The following is a 17990-nucleotide window of genomic DNA, read 5'->3' as shown; positions in this document are numbered from 1 at the left end:
GTACATATAGGGAATATATCGGGGTGTATACAGGGGAGGTACATATAGGGAATATATCGGGGTGTATACAGGGGAGGTACATATAGGGAATATATCGGGGTGTATACAGGGGAGGTACATATAGGGAATATATCGGGGTGTATACAGGGGAGGTACATAGAGGGAATATATGGGGTGTATACAGCAGTATATGGGGGAGGTACATATAGGGAATATATAGGGTGTATACAGGGGAGGTACATACAGGGAATATATGGGGTGTATACAGCAGTATATGGGGGAGGTACATACAGGGAATATATAGGGTGTATACGGCTGTATCTAAAAGGAGGTACATACAGGGAATATATAGGGTGTATACAGGGGAGGTACATACAGGGAATATATGGGGTGTATACAGCAGTATATGGGGGAGGTACATACAGGGAATATATAGGGTGTATACAGGGGAGGTACATATAGGGAATATATGGGGTGTATACAGCAGTATATAGGGAATATATGGGGTGTATACAGCAGCAGCACAGAGGTCACACACAATGAATCAGGGGGCTCTGCATTCCATACGTAGAGGATAAAGCAGACAGAGCCGGATCTGCGGGTTTCTTACCGATACACTGCCCCACCGGGGTGCTGTACGGGTTCCCCAGTAGAAACTCCATCTTGATGACAACAAACAGCCGGCCTCTGCAATGGTTCACACAGACAAGACGATGTCCCGCCCTCTCACTAAGACAATTGGATGAATTTACTGCTAATCTAACACTATTGGTCTATTCCAGTGTCTATCAAACAGAGAACCCGCCCATTCCCCCCACGGAACGAGCATAACTGACATCGGATAGGACCATGTCATTGTCAGTTGTTTTGATTTACAGAAGCAGCGACCAATCAGAAATGAACTTGAACTGCCCTAAATATCGTCTTATCCCGCCTCCCTTGTGGATGACAGGAACTGACCCCGCCTATTGACGCTGATTGGTCAACGGTCCGTGACATTCCTTGGTCACCATGCATGCCCACCTTCCCTTGACATTCTTCAGCCAGCTTTCCTATTGGCTAGCTCTTTTTGAAGAGTGAAGCTTTATATGTCCAATTGTTCATTTCTTTGAACGCTCGTTCATTGGTCACTGTTAGTCACGTGGGCCGTTTCTCTTAGCAACTGGACAACGCTCTTGTTATTCTGCGCACAGCACAGGTAATAAAGGATGGGTTTTTTTCAGCTTATTTTTTACTCTGTTTTAGGCAGGATTGATGGGGGAACGAATCCTAAACCGTAGTATACCACAGCGGCGGGCAGATTAGGTTTATGCAGCTGTAGCCTGTGGAACTACAAGTACCAGGAAGCCAGATCAGCCATTCACTGTGGAAAATTACATTAACGAACTTTCCAGTAACTTAAGTTTTTTTTAGATCTCTACTTGCTGTCAGTGAACATACAGCTTCCTAATCTTATCTTCGGAAATATTAAATAGGTATTTTTTTTTTTATCATTTTTCTTTTTTATATTAAATAAAATTATAAATATATTATATTTGATATATAATCAAAAAAATAAATGATATTAAATAAATTTTTATAAATAATGAAATATTTAAATCTTTAAATAAGCAGCTGAACCCGAGCGCCATGTACGACACTGTGGAGCCGAACGTCATAGACGATGAGATGCTGAGAAACGCCGTGGAGGAACAGGGTCCACGGGAGGAAGCCGGCCACATCGCCAAGATGGAGGGCATCAGCTTCAAGGACGTCACTAGCTTACGCCTCGACTTCAAAAGTAAGACGTATAGGCCTCGTGCCCTGCGACACCAGTCACTTCCTGGGGGGCCTCACTGCACCTCCATACGTGTATTTGAAAAAGCCCTTTTAGGAGGTTTTACCCCTTAAAGTGATTTCCCAAAACGACACATAAGTGCAGCCACTTACTGATCAGTGTCTAGTCCGTGGCAGATTAAAGTGGTCGCGCAGCTGTGGGGTCAAGCATACTTACCTGCTGCACGCCTCTGAGTTCAGGCTCCATCACTCCTCCGGTCCCCAGCAGAGATGGGGGTCATGTTGCGCTGCTGCCTCAAGCGTCACATCACGGTATCATTGGGGCACCAGTCACCATCTGCAGCCAGTCACTGGATGCAGCGACGCACTTGACCCCTGTACGTGACGATATTTTACATGCAGGGACCTGAGCGTGACAAACGGAGCAGTGGACCAACGGAGCCAAAACCAAGAGGCAGAGAGCAGGTAAGGATGCTTGACTCCACAGGGTCGACGGGGAGGGGGAAGAATTTTTAAACTTATACAAAGTTGGAAAAACCCTTTAAGTAGATTAAAATACCTCGGCTGCTCCCAAAACTTGGTCTCCACACCCTTTCCCCCCTCTGCCGCCATGTTGTGTCTATAGACTTGGAAATGAGGGGCGGACAGTGCTCCTATTTAAATGTGCGATGGGTGCGCGTCTCCAGGGGAAGTGGCAATTTTCCTCATACTGATCGGACAATCCGTTGCATCTGGAATAAATTCCAAGAAAAGGACGTGCTGTCTCCATACTTCTTCTTGTGTACATGGGCTGCCGTGTCTATAGACGTCACCGCCTCTCTTGACAACTGTGTGTTACCACGTTCCTTGTCAAAGGGCTGCGTCCTTACACAATAACAGCGTCCAGTCGCTGGCCGATCATGCACATGTGACCTGGGTACAGTGGTCACGTGAAGAAGAATGGAGAGTCATCACTTCCGGTAGGGGATCGGTGGCACTGGAGCGGGAAGACATTTAAAAGGAGAGTATGGCTTATTTCATTATTTTATAGGGTTGCCTGTTGAACGACCACTTTAAACAGTTAGGCCTCTTTCACACGAACGATACGGATTAGGTCCTGATGCGTTTAGGGTGCGTTCAGGAAAACTTGCACCATTTCGCAAGCAGTTTCAGTCAGTTTTGCGTTCAGTGGTTCAGTTTTTTTTTCACGCGGGAGAAATGCACATGGAGGCGTTTTTCACGCACGTGATAAAAAACTGAATGTTTACAAACAACATCTCTTAACAACCATCAATGAAAAACGCATCACATCCGCACTTGCTTGCGGATGCAATGCGTTTTTCACACAGCCCCATTCACTTCTATGGGACCAGTGTTGCATGAAAAACGCAGAATATAGAACATGCTGCGATTTTCACGCAACGCACAAGTGATGCGTGAAAAACAACGCTCATGTACACAGACCCATTGAAATGAATGGGTCCGGATTCAGTGCAGGCGCAATGCGTTCGCATCCCGCATTGCACCCGCGCGGAAAACTCGCTCGTCTGAAAGGTGCCTTACCGTCCCCAGATCAGACTCCGTTCAACAAATACCGACCCTCCCCACCAAAACCAGAACCTCTAAATACAGACCAGAGCCAGACCCTACATACCTACACAGCAGTTCACACCCTCCTCTTCTACTCTCCCCCTGACTTCAGGACCTGCACACATTTTGGTCATGTGATCTTATCTGTGCAGGTCCTTCTGCCGGTCCAGAAGCAAGTCTCTGGGTACTTTGGGCCAAACTGCCAACATTATAATCCACCACTGTAACCAGGACCCCCATCTGATGTGGTCCAATGGCGATTGATGAATTTAGGGGGGTTCCTCTGTTTCAGACATCCTGAAGATAGATAACCTATGGCAGTTCCACCATCTGACCAAGCTGCAGCTGGACAACAACATCATCGAGAAGATCCAGGGCCTGGACACATTAGTGCATTTAGTTTGGCTCGGTGAGTAAGATGCTTTCATACACGCTGCACTTAAGACCACCATGAATAAGGCAAATACGGTGACATTCCTTCAATTCGCCATCCGATAATCCAGAAGATTCAATCCTTCAGCACCTGCTTATATTTAAGATGCTTTCTAGGAATAATCCAAATTATTTGGTAATCTCTCAGCTATCCTGGATTAAGAGTGTATTCACACTGCAAACCACAATGGTATCCTTAGGGCCCCACTCACCCGATACCAAAAACTAATAACTGATTTCTTACAGACCTGTCATTCAATAACATTGAGGTGATCGAAGGCCTGAGCGCCCTCACTAGGCTGGAGGACCTCAGTCTGCACAACAACCGCATCTCAGTCCTGGAGAACATGGACCATCTGAAGAATCTGCAGGTCCTGTCCATAGGAAACAACAACCTGACCTCCCTGGAAAATGTAAGGCGGGGCCTGGATTCTGGGGGTAGGGTATGAATTGCCCCTACGCATTAAAGGGGATCATATGGATGATCTATCCTCAGGATAGGCCATTTATATCTGATCAGTGGGGGCCTGACACCCAAGACTCCCCACCGATCAGTTGTATGAATGGGCTGCAGTGATACAGCTCACCAAGCACAGCGCCGTCCATTGTATCGTGGCTGTGCTTGGTATTGCAGCTCAGTCCCATACACTTGAAAGGGGCTGAGCTGCACAAAGGCCATGTGACCGATGAAGGGGATGTCACAGGCAGAGGAAGAGGCAGCAGCGCGGTCAAATGCTACTGTCACTTCTAATGGCTGATCGGAGAGGGTGCTGGAAGTAGGACCCTGACCAATTGGATGTCATGAGGCCATCCATATTTATATCCAGAAAACCCCCATTAATCCCTGATGACAGAGACAATATTTTGGAGAAAGTCCAATAATCGATGGGATTTTCTCCCTGGATTTAACCCTTTGCAGAACAGAGTGCGAAATCCAAGGCCAATCCGCGACAAAATTAGCATACGAAACATGCAGATTTTGCAGAGATTTAACCCAGATTTTCTGGGGCTGATTATTTTTTCTGTTCCATGTTTAGACTTAGGCCACCTGCACATGTTGCGGAATACGCACGTTTTTTTCCACACAGATTCCCGTGTGGGAAACACTGCAGCATATTACAGTACTAGCAAAGTGTATGAGATTACACAAATCTCCTGTAAACTTTGTGGATTTTTTCCATGCAGAAATCGACCTGCGCCTGGGTCTCAAATTTATTAGCATGTCAATAATGTTTGCAGTTTTAGCTGCGAATTTCACCCTTTTCAATGGAAGGACGAGATCTATGGCAAAACCGTCTCAAATCTGCTCCAAAAACCGCTGTTAGACATTGCTGATTATGGTGTGGATATGCTGCAGAAACGCACATAAATCTGCAAGGAAATTAGTGCGGATCTTATGTGCGTTCACCCGCACTCCTGGGCAGGTAGCCGTAAGGCCCCTTTCACACGGGCGAGTTTTCCGCGCGCGTGCAATGCGTGAGGTGAACGCATTGCACTCACACTGAATCCGGACCCTTTCATTTCTATGGGGCTGTGCACACGAGCGGTGATTTTCATGCATCACTTATGCGTTGCGTGAAAATCGCAGCATGCTCTATATTGTGCGTTTATCACGCAACGCAGGCCCCATAGAAGTGAATGGGGCTGCGTGAAAATCGCAAGCATCCGCAAGCAAGTGCGGATGCAGTGCGACTTTCACGCACGGTTGCTAGGTGACGATCGGGATGGAGACCCGATCATTATTATTTTCCCTTATAACATGGTTATTAGGGAAAATAATAGCATTCTTAATACAGAATGCATAGTACAATGGAGCTGGAGGGGTTAAAAAATAATATATAATAAAAATAATAAATAATTTAACTCACCTTAATCCTCTTGCTCGCGCAGCCGGGATCTCTTCTGTCTTCTTATTTGCTGTGCAGGAGGAAAAGGACCTGTGGTGACGTTTCTCCGGTCATCACATGATCCATCACATGATCCATCACCATAGTAAAAGATCATGTGATGACCGGAGTGACGTCACCACAGGTCCTTTTCCTGTACACAGCAAAGAAGAAGACAGAAGGAGATGCCGGCTGTGCGATCAAGTGGATTAAGGTGAGTTAAATTATTATAATTTTTTTTTTTTTTAACCCCTCCAGCCCCATTGTACTATACATTCTGTATTTAGAATGCTATTATTTTCCCTTATAACCATGTTATAAGGGAAAATAATACAATCTACACAACCCCGATCTTCTGTGAAGAAGTTCGGGTCTGGGTACCAAACATGCCGATTTTTCTCACGCGCGTGCAAAACGCATTACAATGTTTTGCACTCGCACAGAAAAATCGCAATCCGGCAACGCACCCGCACCTTTTCCCGCAACGCCCGTGGGAAACCAGCCTAAAGGAATTGTCCAAGGTTAGAAGAACCTGGATGGTTTCTTCCAGAAACAGCCCGTCCATTAGTTGTCTCTGGTATTACATCCGAATTCCATGGAAGTAAACGGAAAAGAGCTGCAATACCTGGAGCTATTTTTTTTTTTTTTTAAAGAAAGCAGCCATGTTTTTCTTACCCTTTTAACCCTCTGTATACGTAACTGCACTGGTGTAGCTTGATTGACACCATTACAGAACAAAGCCTTCATGACAAGTGGTTCATTTGTAGAAATGTCCATGATGGATCCGTGAAAATTAATGTCCAGAACATTTCCTACCAACGATCCGTGAAAACCATGGACCAAACACAGATGGCGTCCGGGTTGTGTCAGTGGTTCTCATGGACCCATAGACTATAACGGCTCAGCTACACGATGACATTTCTTAAACAACGTGTTTTTTTTGTAACGATAGTCAATGGTGTTGCTCTGCAACGGTCGACTGTCGCGTTGCAGTCAAAGCATGCCGCAGTGCGACACCGATGACTATCATTACAAAAAATGTCACGTCTTTGTGTAGCCGTACCGTAATGTGCTTGAGGGATAACAATAGGGCGTGTTTCCATGGTGTCACCACAGATCCACGGCCTGTGCAAAACCACTGATGTGTGAATACAGACATTAAAGTCCATGGGTAGGTGAGCGGTCTGAGGAGACCGTGGACAGCACACGTATGTGAAAACGGCACCAACGTCCCACTTTATAGAAGCGATCCCCGGTTGTTCCTTTAGTACACGTATGGGAGTCACTGACCTGTCACCCCGGCCTTAGGGCTCATGCACAAGAACTTATTTTCTTTCCGTGTCCGTTCCATTTTTTTGTGGACCGTACGCGGAACTATTCATTTCAATGGGTCTGCAAAAAAAATTTAAGTTACTCCGTGTGCATTCCGTTTCCGTATGTCCGCTCCGCAAAATGTCCTATTATTGTCTGGATTACGGACAGGGATAGGACTGTTCTATTAGGGACCAGCTGTTCTGTTCGGCAAAATACGGAATGCACATGGACATCATCCGTATTTTTTGCAGATCCGTTTTTTGAGGACCGCAAAATACATACGGTCGTGTGCATGAGGCCTTATTGTATTTTTGTTTTTGTTTCCAGCTTATCTACCTTCGCCAATTCCAGCAGCTGCGGACCCTAAATCTGTCAGGAAATCCACTTTCTGAAGATGAAGAATCTAAGTTATTTGTGGCGGCTCATCTGCCAGACCTGGTGTACCTGGACTTCAGGCTCATCGATGACAATGTAGTATGTATACCGCCCTGCGCTGCCACCAGCCGGGAATAGCACCCCTGCAGTTCTCCTATATACATAACACATAGTTCTCCACTATACATCAAAAATATGGAAGCTTTTTTTAAAGGGTAACTGTCATATTTATTTTTATGTAATTGGATTGGTCTGACTAAGTTTCCCTCAGTTCCCTAGTTAATACTGTTGTATAGGTATTGAATTACAGCATGTTCTTTCCTCCCCCGGCATTTTAGTGGTGCGGCTAAAACAGCGCTGCTAGGTGTCCTCCGTCTCCTAGACGCAGGACGTAGTAGTGGGCAGTCCCGAACGCTCCCATCAAACCAGGATAGTGCGGTTATTCGCGATAAAAATTCATGTTTAAGGCTACTTTCCCACTTGCGGCAGAGTGATCCGGCAAGCAGTTCCGTCGCCAGAACTGCCCGCCGGATCCGGCAATCTGCATGCAAACGGACAGCATTTGTAGACTTATCCGGATGCGTCTCACAAATGCATTGCAAGAACGGATCCGTTTCTATTTTTTTTCACATTTTTAAAGGTCTGCGCATGCGCAGACCGGAAGGACGGATCCGGCATTGCAGTATTTTTACATTTCAATGTAAATGAATGCCGGATCCGGCATTCCGGCAACTGATCCGGAATTTTGGACGGAGATAATACCGCAGCATGCTGCGGTATTTCCTCCGTCCAAAACGCCGTTCAGTGACTGAACTGAAGACATCCTGATGCATCCTGAACAGATTGCTCTCCATTCAGGATGCATGGGGGTGAAACTGATCAGTTGTTTTCCGGTATTGAGCCCCTAGGACGGAACTCGGCGCCGGAAAAGAAAAACGCAAGTGTGAAAGTACCCTAAGTCTGAAGAAAGCTGATTGGTTGGGGTGAGGCTGCGCGTTCCCGAGATGAGCCGAATGAATTCTGGGTGGTTAGTGAGGGAGGTCTTAGCCTCAGGGTAAGGGCATCGGCGGCCATCTTGAGAAGATAGAAAGAAGTCTTGTGAGGAGCGGTTGCTATGGATGGAATCTTATTAAACAAGTGGTAGGTGAACACAATAATTAGTGATTATCACCACAGCAGCAATAATATGTATGAAAATTGAATTTTGGGTGAAAATATGACAGGTATCCTTTAAATAACTCCTTCCTGTGGTAAGATGTAATGGTTCATAGTTACAGGCCCAAAGCCTGAGGCTGCACTACTGAGAGATTTAGTCCTCCTGGCTTGAGTCGAGGTTGTTTTATGGGCGTAGTGGGGATATTGATGGATTTCATCACAATCTGTCAGTAGTGCAGCCTCAGGCATTGGGCCGTAACTTTGAGCGATCATATTTCAGCCTAGAAATAAGATTTTTTTTTTAAATGGTTTTCACATTTCAACAGTAAAGAGGCTTTTTTTGGGACAGATCTCCTGTAATTGCTGTCTCTCTGGCTTGTGTATTGCTGCATAATTAGGAAGATTCGACATTCGGGGGGTCAGGGAAGCTGGCTGACAACTGATGCGAGAGCAGAGAGATTGCACGTATTGATTGTCACTCAGTTTTCTCCCTTTTAGGCCTCTTTCACGCGAACGTGTGCGCTCCGTGGCCGTATTGCGGACCGGATTTGCAGATCCGCAATAGACGGGCGCCGTGGGGTTTCGTCCCGTGGGGTTTCGTCCCGTACTTCCGTTTCGTAAAAAGATAGAACATGTCCTATCTTTTTGTGGAACGGGCGGATCGCGGACCCATTAAAGTGAATGGCTCCGCGATCTGCTGCAGCTGCCCCACGGTTGGTGTTCGTGCATTGTGGCCCGCAGCACGGCCACGGGACGCACACGTTCGTGTGCAAGAGGCCTTACTGGGGATTTTGTTTTCCATTTATATAGAAACCTGCTCCTTCATTTAAAGGGGTTGTCCAGTTTCCATATACCCTATTAGGGAATTCTAGGGAGAGTCCTCAGCTCAGGGTCCTCCCCTCTTGGCCAGAGTGTAGTGCAGTTATAAAGAGCGTCTCCCGCTCTGGAGGACCTGTCCCGTCCTGCGTTACAGACACAGCTCATTGTTATGAATGGACATTGTGTAATGCCTAATTTCGCCTCTGGTGGCGCTGCAGGAAAAGGGAACACTCACTGCCAGGTTTTCGCTGAGTGTTTTAGCAGGGGGGTAACCTTGTGATCTGCTTATTGTCAAGGGACCTTTCTTACAAATATGGATTGCACAAAAGGGGGGGTCCTCTTTAAAGTTTTAAAGGGGTTGTGTCACCTCACACATTGGCGGCATATTGCTAGGATATGCCAGCAATGTCAGATGCGGGTCCCACCTATCTCTAGAACAGAGTGCCCAAAGTGAACGAGAGCTCACTGCGCATGCTCAGCGTGCTCTCCATTCACTTCTATGGTAGCTCTGAAAAGAGCTGAGTAAGTCCCGTAGAAATGAATGGGACGCGCACAGCGCATGTGCGGCCGCCGCTCCATCCACTTCTATGGGACTGCCGGAAAATGCCAAGCCAGCGCCCATAGAAATAAATGGAAAGTGGCCACGCCTGCGCAGTGCTCTCTTGTTCACTGCGGGGGGGGGGGGGGGGCTCGGTTCTAGAGATACAGTAGGTGCAGGTCTCAGAGTGGGACCCGCACCTATCTGACATCGGTGTCACATCCTAGCAATACGCCACCAGTGCATGAGATGGGCCAACCCCTTGAAGTTTCCTAACAGCTCCTGTGACGGCCACTAACTGCCTCCATTTTGTACCCTAGAGGGACATTGCTAATGTGAAGTACCAGTATTCTATCGAGGAGATGAATCACAACGAGACCCTGGAGAGAGTGAAGCGAGAGAAGGAGGAGAAGGATCAGCGAGAGCTGGACAAACACAAGGTGGCCCCCAAATCACACCCCGTCACAAAACGTAACTGGGGGCTGTAATTGTGGGAGAGGCCTGGTATTTACCGCCTCCCTACATCCTTTTTATAGTGGTTTGAAGCCCCCAACCATCCAAGTACCCAATCATATCACAATCTTAACGGTACCCGTTGATGGGCAGACTCTTCTGTATTCATGTAACCCCTGCCATGCCAAATAACCATCGTATCATCCATCCATTCTAAGGCTGCCTACGTGGAGAACCTGAACGGCCCCTTCCTTTTTGAGGGTATGTATGCGGAGGATGTGGAGGGAACCCGGCTGTCATCTCTTCCCGCTGTAGCTGAACTTGTGGAGTCATATCCTTTTATAGTGCCGTCATGATCTATGATGGGAGTTATGTATGGTAATAGTCCTCTAATCCAGCACCAGACCTCCCCTTTTAGAAGGTGGCAAACTAGGCAAGTGCCCATGGCCACCATTCCCTAAAGGGGTCCTGAAGATGTGAACCCCGGGAGCAGACTACAACCATGTATTATTATTTAGCAGTGTATGACGGTATTATTTTGAAACTGATTTAAAGTGCGATATGGGAGCTATATGGCAGTATTATGTGGTCACTTTCACTGTATAATTTGAATACCGTGTATTATTTAGGCACTATATGGTGGTGTTATCTTGGCACTATAAAGTAGTAGTATTTTTGGCACTACTTGGTGGTATTATCTTCACACTATACAGTAGTATTATTTGGGCACTAAATGGTAGCATTTAGTAGCTCTATATTTGGGCACTATATAGTTGTATTTACATGGTACTTTAGGTGGTGTTTTCTTGGAAATATATGGCGGTATGGTACTTCTTTACTTACTTCCTAAAAGTCTTGCTGATATTGACTCCTCCAGTGGTAACAGTACTGCCGGCACTACTAATGTGATTCCTTAGCCTGCACCTCACCTATAGGACTAAGTGCAGCGAAGTCTGCCAGAATATATTCGAGTACGGTCTCAATCACCATGAGAAGAGAGACGCAGAGATGGCGGTCTTCAATGAATGTCTGCAGGAAGCTGTGAGGGAAAACCAGGAGGCCGGAGCCAAGAAAATCCAAGAAGTTCAATCAAGGAACTATGAGGTAAGGAAGATGCTGTTATCCAGGAATCAGAAAATTCTGCAACTTTCCAATATTTGTGGTCCAGTTCCTCGACATTTTCAAGATCTCTGTTTGATGTCATAGAATGAGAACATTCTTGTTTACACCCAGAGGACAAAGACCTGCACAGATCTAAACTTTCTCCCAACCAAGGGTTGTTCAGTGTGTCCAGCCTGTATGGCACTCGTCGGTTGCCTCCTTAGGTACAGCCTAAGGCCTCTTGCACATGAACGTTGTGTGCCCCTGGCCTTATTGCGGCCCCGCATACCGCGGGTCCGCAATACACGGGCACCCGGCCCGTAAGCACTCCGCATCACGGATGCGGACTAGAGATGAGCGAACCTCTGTTTTAAGTTCGGCGTCTAAAGTTCGGGTTTGGATTAGCGGAGAATCCCGATCTGGAACCGGATATGGATTCCGACTTCCGTTGTGGTCCGTGGTAGCGGAATCAATAATGGCCGATTATTGATTCCGCTACCACGGACCACAACGGAAGTCGGAATCCATATCCGGTTCCAGATCGGGATTCTCCGCTAATCCAAACCCGAACTTTAGACGCCGAACTTAAAACAGAAGTTCGCTCATCTCTAATGCGGACCCATTCACTTGAATGGGTCCGCAACCACGGAGATGCGGAATGGAAGCACGACGGAGTGCTTCCAGGGTGTTTCTGTCCGTGTCTCCGAATGGGTCTCGATCCGTCCCGGCCACCGTTCGTGTGCGAGAGGCCTAAGAGCAGACTGATGTGCATCTCCAGTTCTGTGCTGTAGCTGGTATTGTGATCGGTGTGGCAGATCCGTCTCCACAGCGTGTACTCCGCACAGTCTGACGTCCATTCATTTCCCTCGGCAGCTGCTGTATGAGCTCTCCTCCCAGATCACGGATCAGCAGATCCTTGATGCCAAGTCATTGCAGTACAGTCAGGATGTGGCCCAGCTGATGGATGCACTGCTGAACCTGGAGATACAACTGGTGGATCAGCTCGAGGTGAGAGCCCTTAAAAGGGATGTTCCTCTAATATCATGGTATATTGCTGGGATAAGCCATAACTTTATGAGCCCGGAGGCAGAACCCTCACCGATTCTAAGAAAGAAGGGGCTGCGGTGCTGATTTATAACTGTGTACCCTGCACAGCGGCATTACTGGTCACCTGCAGGGCACTGCAGCCAGCTTCATTCATTCATTCGAATGGGGCAAAACTGCAATTCCCTGCAGAGTGAGCGGCTGGGGCACCACTGTCCGGGGAAATGCAGTGAAAGAGATGCCAACGCTCTAGCCCTTACACTGTCAGGATTGTGGGGGTCCTACCTCTAGGCATAGCCTGTGCTATCAATATACAACGGGGGTCATTTACTAAGACCACCTTTTTACGCCGGTTGCGTGTGCCGCATCATAAATTGGGATAATCTATGGTAGTCCGTGCACCTGGAGTAAAAACTACTCTAACCCCTGGCTGGAGTAGTTTTTCTCCAACATTTATGCCTGTTTCCCAATTGCTGAACACGGAGTAAAACCGGCCGTGCAACTAAATATTGTCACATTGCCGGTCAAAAAAGGGACTTGAAACTATTATTAAGACTACAATAGTCCCTTAATAAATGACCCCCAATGACTTTATAAGATAGGCATGCCCCTTTAATTAAAGAGGGCCTGTGTTCTCCCCTGAGATGTCTGGTTTTGACTCTAGAACGCTACGTCGTGTTGTTGTTCCTCTGTTGTTGCTCCTGGAAATGTATGAATTCCTTGATAACTGGGAGTTACCATTCCACTTGGCGCTGCCCGTGCTGTCAGACTGCACACTGATACACCCTATCAACAAGAAGATGGTAACGTCCTGTTATCCATTTAGTCAGACATTTCCAGGACCCCTTGGGCTGCTGATAACCTGTACACTTTCCTCCACGCAGGAAATCATTAAGGAGTATGAGAGAAATATCGGAGAACTGGTGTCCACCTTCCTGGAAACTGCGCAGGGCCTATATCCTTTCTGTTCACGTCTGGTCTGTGAATGGTGACGGCTAAAACCTAGAAATGAAAGGTGTATTGCAATTTCAGCAAATACTCTCTTATCAATTTTTCATGATTTCCAAGATCTCTGCTTGCTGCTGTTCAGTTGTTCACTTCCAAAGGATAACAATCTGTGCCGATCACAGTAACCGCACCAAGTATGTACCCGTCGTCTGCTAGATTATCACAGGACCAGGACACATTAGCGGAGATTTATCAAGACCGGCATTTTCTACGCCATTCTTCCTATCCCCTGCGCTGCCAGAGGATGGGGCTAATGTATGGCGAGGTGCAGGCCTCCTCATAAATGAGGTGCTTCCTCCAGCCATCGGAGCGCCTAAACTGAAATCTATGGCAGCTCAGAGCTTGCGTAGATTTCGGTCTTCATTTATGGCAGTTTTCTGACTCAGCCCAGTCGCAAAAACATCCCCTTTTTGGAAAGCGGTGAGGGCAGCAAACGCAATGTCGCAATGGCATTTAAAAAGTTGCAAACACAGGGTTTGAGACTTTTCCCCCCCAGAAAACTGGCATTAGAGGGATAATAAAATAACACATTTCCCCCAATGTCATTCTCTGGAAGTACATAATGAAGTCTCTAATTTGCTGACAGCAAGCAGAGATCTTGAAACCCATTGGAAATTACATAAAGGGCAGTAGACAATACGTTTTCCTTATTTGCTGAAATCAGAACCCCCCCCTCCCTTTAAGGTGGTACAACAAAGCCATGGTCATAAAAGGAAAACTCCCCATGATGGTAATAAGAGGGCCATACAGATAAAACAAACGCCAGCCAAATCCCGTCACCGGCTAGCCACCTGATGTGTATGGGGTGTCCTGACTCTTTGGCAGGGAAAAGGATTGGGTTGTTGGATTTCATCATGCCCGATTCTTTGAATGTATGATATTTGGGGGCCCCACTGCTGGCCCCCACACGAGTCACAAGAATTGGGGAACCGGAGGCCCCTGTGTGAATGGAGCAGTTGTGCGCATGCGTATCCACCGCTCCATTCACTGTCTTTGGGGCTGTGGAGTACAGCACTTGGCATCTCTGTCCCATAGACAGTGAATGGAGCTGTGGCCACAAACGCGCACAAACCGCTGCATTCACACAGGTAAGGCTACTTTCACACTCGCGTTTGGTGCGGATCCGTCATGGATCTGCACAGACGGATCCGTTCAGATAATACAACCGTCTGCATCCATTTGTATTATCTTTAACACAGCCAAGACGGATCCATCTTGAACACCATTGAAAGTCAATGGAGGACGGATCCGTTTTCTATTGTGTCATAGAAAACGGATCCGTCCCTATTGACTTGCATTGCGTGCCAGGACGGATCCGTTTGGCTCAGTTTCGTCAGACAGACACCAAAGCGGAATGGTGACTGAACGGAGGCAAACTGGTGCTTTCTGAGAGGATCCTTTTCCATTCAGAATGCATTAGGGCAAAACTGATCCGTTTTGGACCGCTGGTGAGAGCCCATGACGGATCTCACAAACGGAAAGCCAAAAGGCCAGTAGTAGCCTAACGCAGGATCAGTGGGCTCCTAGCAGTTGGGGCCCTCAGCTGTCTTACATTTATCACTGGTCCTGTGGATAGACACATGTTTATAGGAAAATCCCTTTAATATCTGGAGTTAGCGATTGTATGTGAAGGGTACAATACCAGACACAACCTATTAACAAAAGTGGCGCTGTTTACACTACAGCCTTAGGGTTCTTTCACACGACCGCAAGTATTTGTGCAGTCCACAAAACGCAAATCCGCAAAAAATACAGATGACGTCCATGTTGCATAATTTTTTTGCGGACCCATACCTATTCTTGTCCGGAGAAGAATAGGGTATGTTCTATCTTTTCTGCAGGACTGCGGAACGGACATACGGATGTGGAAAGCACGTGGTGTGCAGTCTGCATTTTTTGCATATCCATTGAAATGAATGGATCCACATCCAATTTGCAAAAAAAAAAAATGCGGACTAAAAATATGGTTGTGTGAATGGGGCCTTAATGTGTCTGAAGGCTCTCAGCAATGGAGAGATGATGTGACAATAACATAGGCTGATAGCCGGGAAACATACGTTCTGTGGATTTAAAGGGGTTGTCCAGGAGTAGAAAAACATGGCTGCTTTCTTCCAGAAACAGCTCCACCCCTGTCCTCAGGTTGCGTCTGGTATTACTGCTAAGCTCCGTTGAAGTAAATGGGGCTGAGTTGCAATACCACACATATCCTGTGGTCAGGGGTGGCGCTGTTTTTGGAAGAAAGCAGCCATGTTTTTCTGATCCTGGAAAACCCCTTTAATTTCCATGCTCACAGCAGTTGCCTTGACTCCGTGCTGTACAATGGCTCAAGTCAGAGACCTGGAGAACCAGCATCACGAGAAGCTCCTGGAGCTGTGCATCAACATGTTGGAGCAAGTGCTGAAGGGGGAGCTGGATGAAGACATGACAGATGAACTTCGAGCGGTAATGTATTACCAGTGGTCTCCAGAAAGTGTAAAGCATGGCGGACAGGGCAGCTAGGATGGAGTCACTGATCGCTGTCACCCTTTTTCTACAGCTTTTTGTAGACAAAGACACAATCATTAACGCAGTCAGCGCCTCCCACGACATCCACATGCTGAAGATCGACAACCGGGAAGATGAACTGGTCACCAAAATCAACAACTGGGCGACGGATCTCATACAAAAGGTCAGAATTCGATGTTTACAGGAGGTTAGGCAAGGGCGACGTGGAGACGGACAGTCCGACAAAGGTAGTGGTTGGGATCTCTATCATGGCACCTTACGGGTCAGAACACGAGATGTAGTCCTGGGAATACATGCTGCCATATAGTGTATTGCTGTGCCAGGGAGAGCAGTCATAGGGAATTACACTGTGAATGTATGTAGCCCTTCACTGTGACATCACCAGGGTGCGGGGCATGTATAATCATGGTTCCGATCCCTTGATCACATGCATATGGCGGTCATGCGATTGCATCATGTGACCACTCCCTGGTGATGTCACAGCGAGTCATCGCCAGGAACTAATCTTGTGCGTGTCTTGACTTCTGTCCAGGTTCATCAGGAAGAACTGCGAAGGAATCGGAAGCGGGTGGCGGAAATCAACACCTACGTCGATCACTTGAGGGATGAGTTGGACAACCTTGACATCCACGAGCAAATATGAGACTCTCTCCGACCAATCGCGGGGGCTGCGTGTGGCGCCCACTTCCCCTGGTCAGACTGGAAATGGCGCTGTTCTGGGGTTTTATGGAGCTAAGATAGTTTTTAATAGTTTTTTACAAGCCCTAATCGGGTTCCGCGTCACCAGTTATATCACATGGCCGCATCGGTCAATGGCCCTTATTCCCATGTTATAAAATGATGGTATCATTAGGATATGCCGCCACTTTATCACTGCTAAGCGTCTCACCTTTGGGACCCCCACAGTCAAGAGAACAGGGCTGGACTGGCCATAGACCCCACAGGGAAATTTCCCGGTGGGCAGATGCCTGGGGAGGGGGCCACTCAAGCCCTCCAGCCGGGTACATAATGATCTGATTCTCTTCTATGTGCCTTGCCAGCGGCCGCAGGTGCCCTCCGGAATTCAACTGTATCGCCACCCTCAGGACAGTGATACAGCAGAATACTGTGGCGCAGGTGGCAGTATTTTATGCAACACTGTGTTATTTGGTTCTGCTGGGGCGGTATATTGTTCTCCGCTATGGTATTGCTGGCCCTGCCTACTCGTGTGGCCCCGCCTTCTGTGAGTTTAGACCCACCCACAATGTGGGGCCACTTTTAGTTTTTTTGCCAGGATCACTTTAAGTTCCCAGTCCGTCCCTGCATGAAAATGAAGGGGATGCTGAGTTTATTTGGCACTACGTCCCCTTCAGTTTCCCCTGCCCAGTGCCGCCCCCAGGGCACTAAAGACGGCCATTCTTTTCAATTGGGCCAAACTTCACTTCCCTGCACAGCCGGTTGGCTTAGGCGCCGCTGCGCAAGAAAAATCTGAAGAGGGGACGCAGGCGTAAAGCAGCACAGCATCCCCTTCATTCTCAGGATTGGCGGGGGTCCCACTGAACATAAAGTGATGACATATCCTATAAGCCATTGTAAGGACTGATGGTCCCGATATCGCAGCATCTGTGCAGCTGCGGGTGTACAGGAGACGTGGCACCTTTTATAAATCCTTTCTGGTATTTATTTTTTAAGTTATAAAAAAAAATTGTGTTTTTATCATCTTTCCATGAATATTTTGTATTGCTCTGGATCATAAATAACAAAAAAAGACAGGAATCGATCAGTTAATATTGACTAACAGTCTTCAACCCTTTTCTGTCCGCAGCTCCTAGGCAGACCTCTGCGTCTCCATAGCTACAGACTACAAACAGCCCTGTGTAGTCAGGTCCTGCAGGTCGCTTCCTTTCCTCCGACCCCTACTTTATTGTTAACCTACAGAATGTAGGCGACAGCTGACTACACAGAATTAGTTTGTAGTCTGTAACCATGGAGACAGAGGGCCATGTTTACTAAGTGAGTGCACCTCGATTCTGGTG

General features: G+C 47.3%; 2 protein-coding genes across 6 annotated transcripts in view; one reads left to right on the top strand and one right to left on the bottom strand.

Annotated features, from left to right (window-relative positions):
• TOM1L2 (target of myb1 like 2 membrane trafficking protein) overlaps window positions 1-709 on the bottom strand; it is a 38134-nt gene extending 37425 nt beyond the window's left edge. For all 3 annotated transcript variants that reach the window (XM_044305000.1, XM_044305001.1, XM_044305002.1), the window contains exon 1: window positions 611-709. In XM_044305000.1, the coding sequence (XP_044160935.1) occupies window positions 611-662 (52 nt within the window). In that variant the 5' untranslated portion in view covers window positions 663-709. The remainder of the gene's footprint in view (window positions 1-610) is intronic.
• A 649-nt stretch (window positions 710-1358) lies between these two features.
• Window positions 1359-17920, top strand: DRC3 (dynein regulatory complex subunit 3). Of its 3 annotated transcripts, XM_044304727.1 has the most exons (13): window positions 1359-1475; window positions 1612-1780; window positions 3638-3754; window positions 4024-4190; window positions 7305-7451; window positions 10185-10304; window positions 10536-10648; window positions 11247-11421; window positions 12292-12426; window positions 13347-13417; window positions 15789-15912; window positions 16007-16138; window positions 16508-17920. In XM_044304727.1, exons 2-13 carry the CDS (start codon window positions 1630-1632, stop codon window positions 16616-16618), a joined length of 1563 nt encoding a protein of 520 aa, XP_044160662.1. In that variant the 5' UTR covers window positions 1359-1475; window positions 1612-1629; the 3' UTR covers window positions 16619-17920. The 3 variants fall into 3 exon arrangements, with proteins under 3 accessions (XP_044160662.1, XP_044160660.1, XP_044160661.1); XM_044304725.1 differs by having other exon boundaries at window positions 16007-17920; XM_044304726.1 differs by having other exon boundaries at window positions 1440-1475; window positions 1615-1780; window positions 16007-17920.
• The last annotated feature ends 70 nt before the right edge of the window (window positions 17921-17990 follow it).

This window comes from Bufo gargarizans, chromosome 8, assembly GCF_014858855.1.
Source record: "Bufo gargarizans isolate SCDJY-AF-19 chromosome 8, ASM1485885v1, whole genome shotgun sequence".
NCBI lineage: Eukaryota > Metazoa > Chordata > Amphibia > Anura > Bufonidae > Bufo > Bufo gargarizans.
The sequence above is the reverse complement of the archived record's forward strand: the minus strand, read 5'-3'. Positions and strand labels throughout refer to the sequence as shown.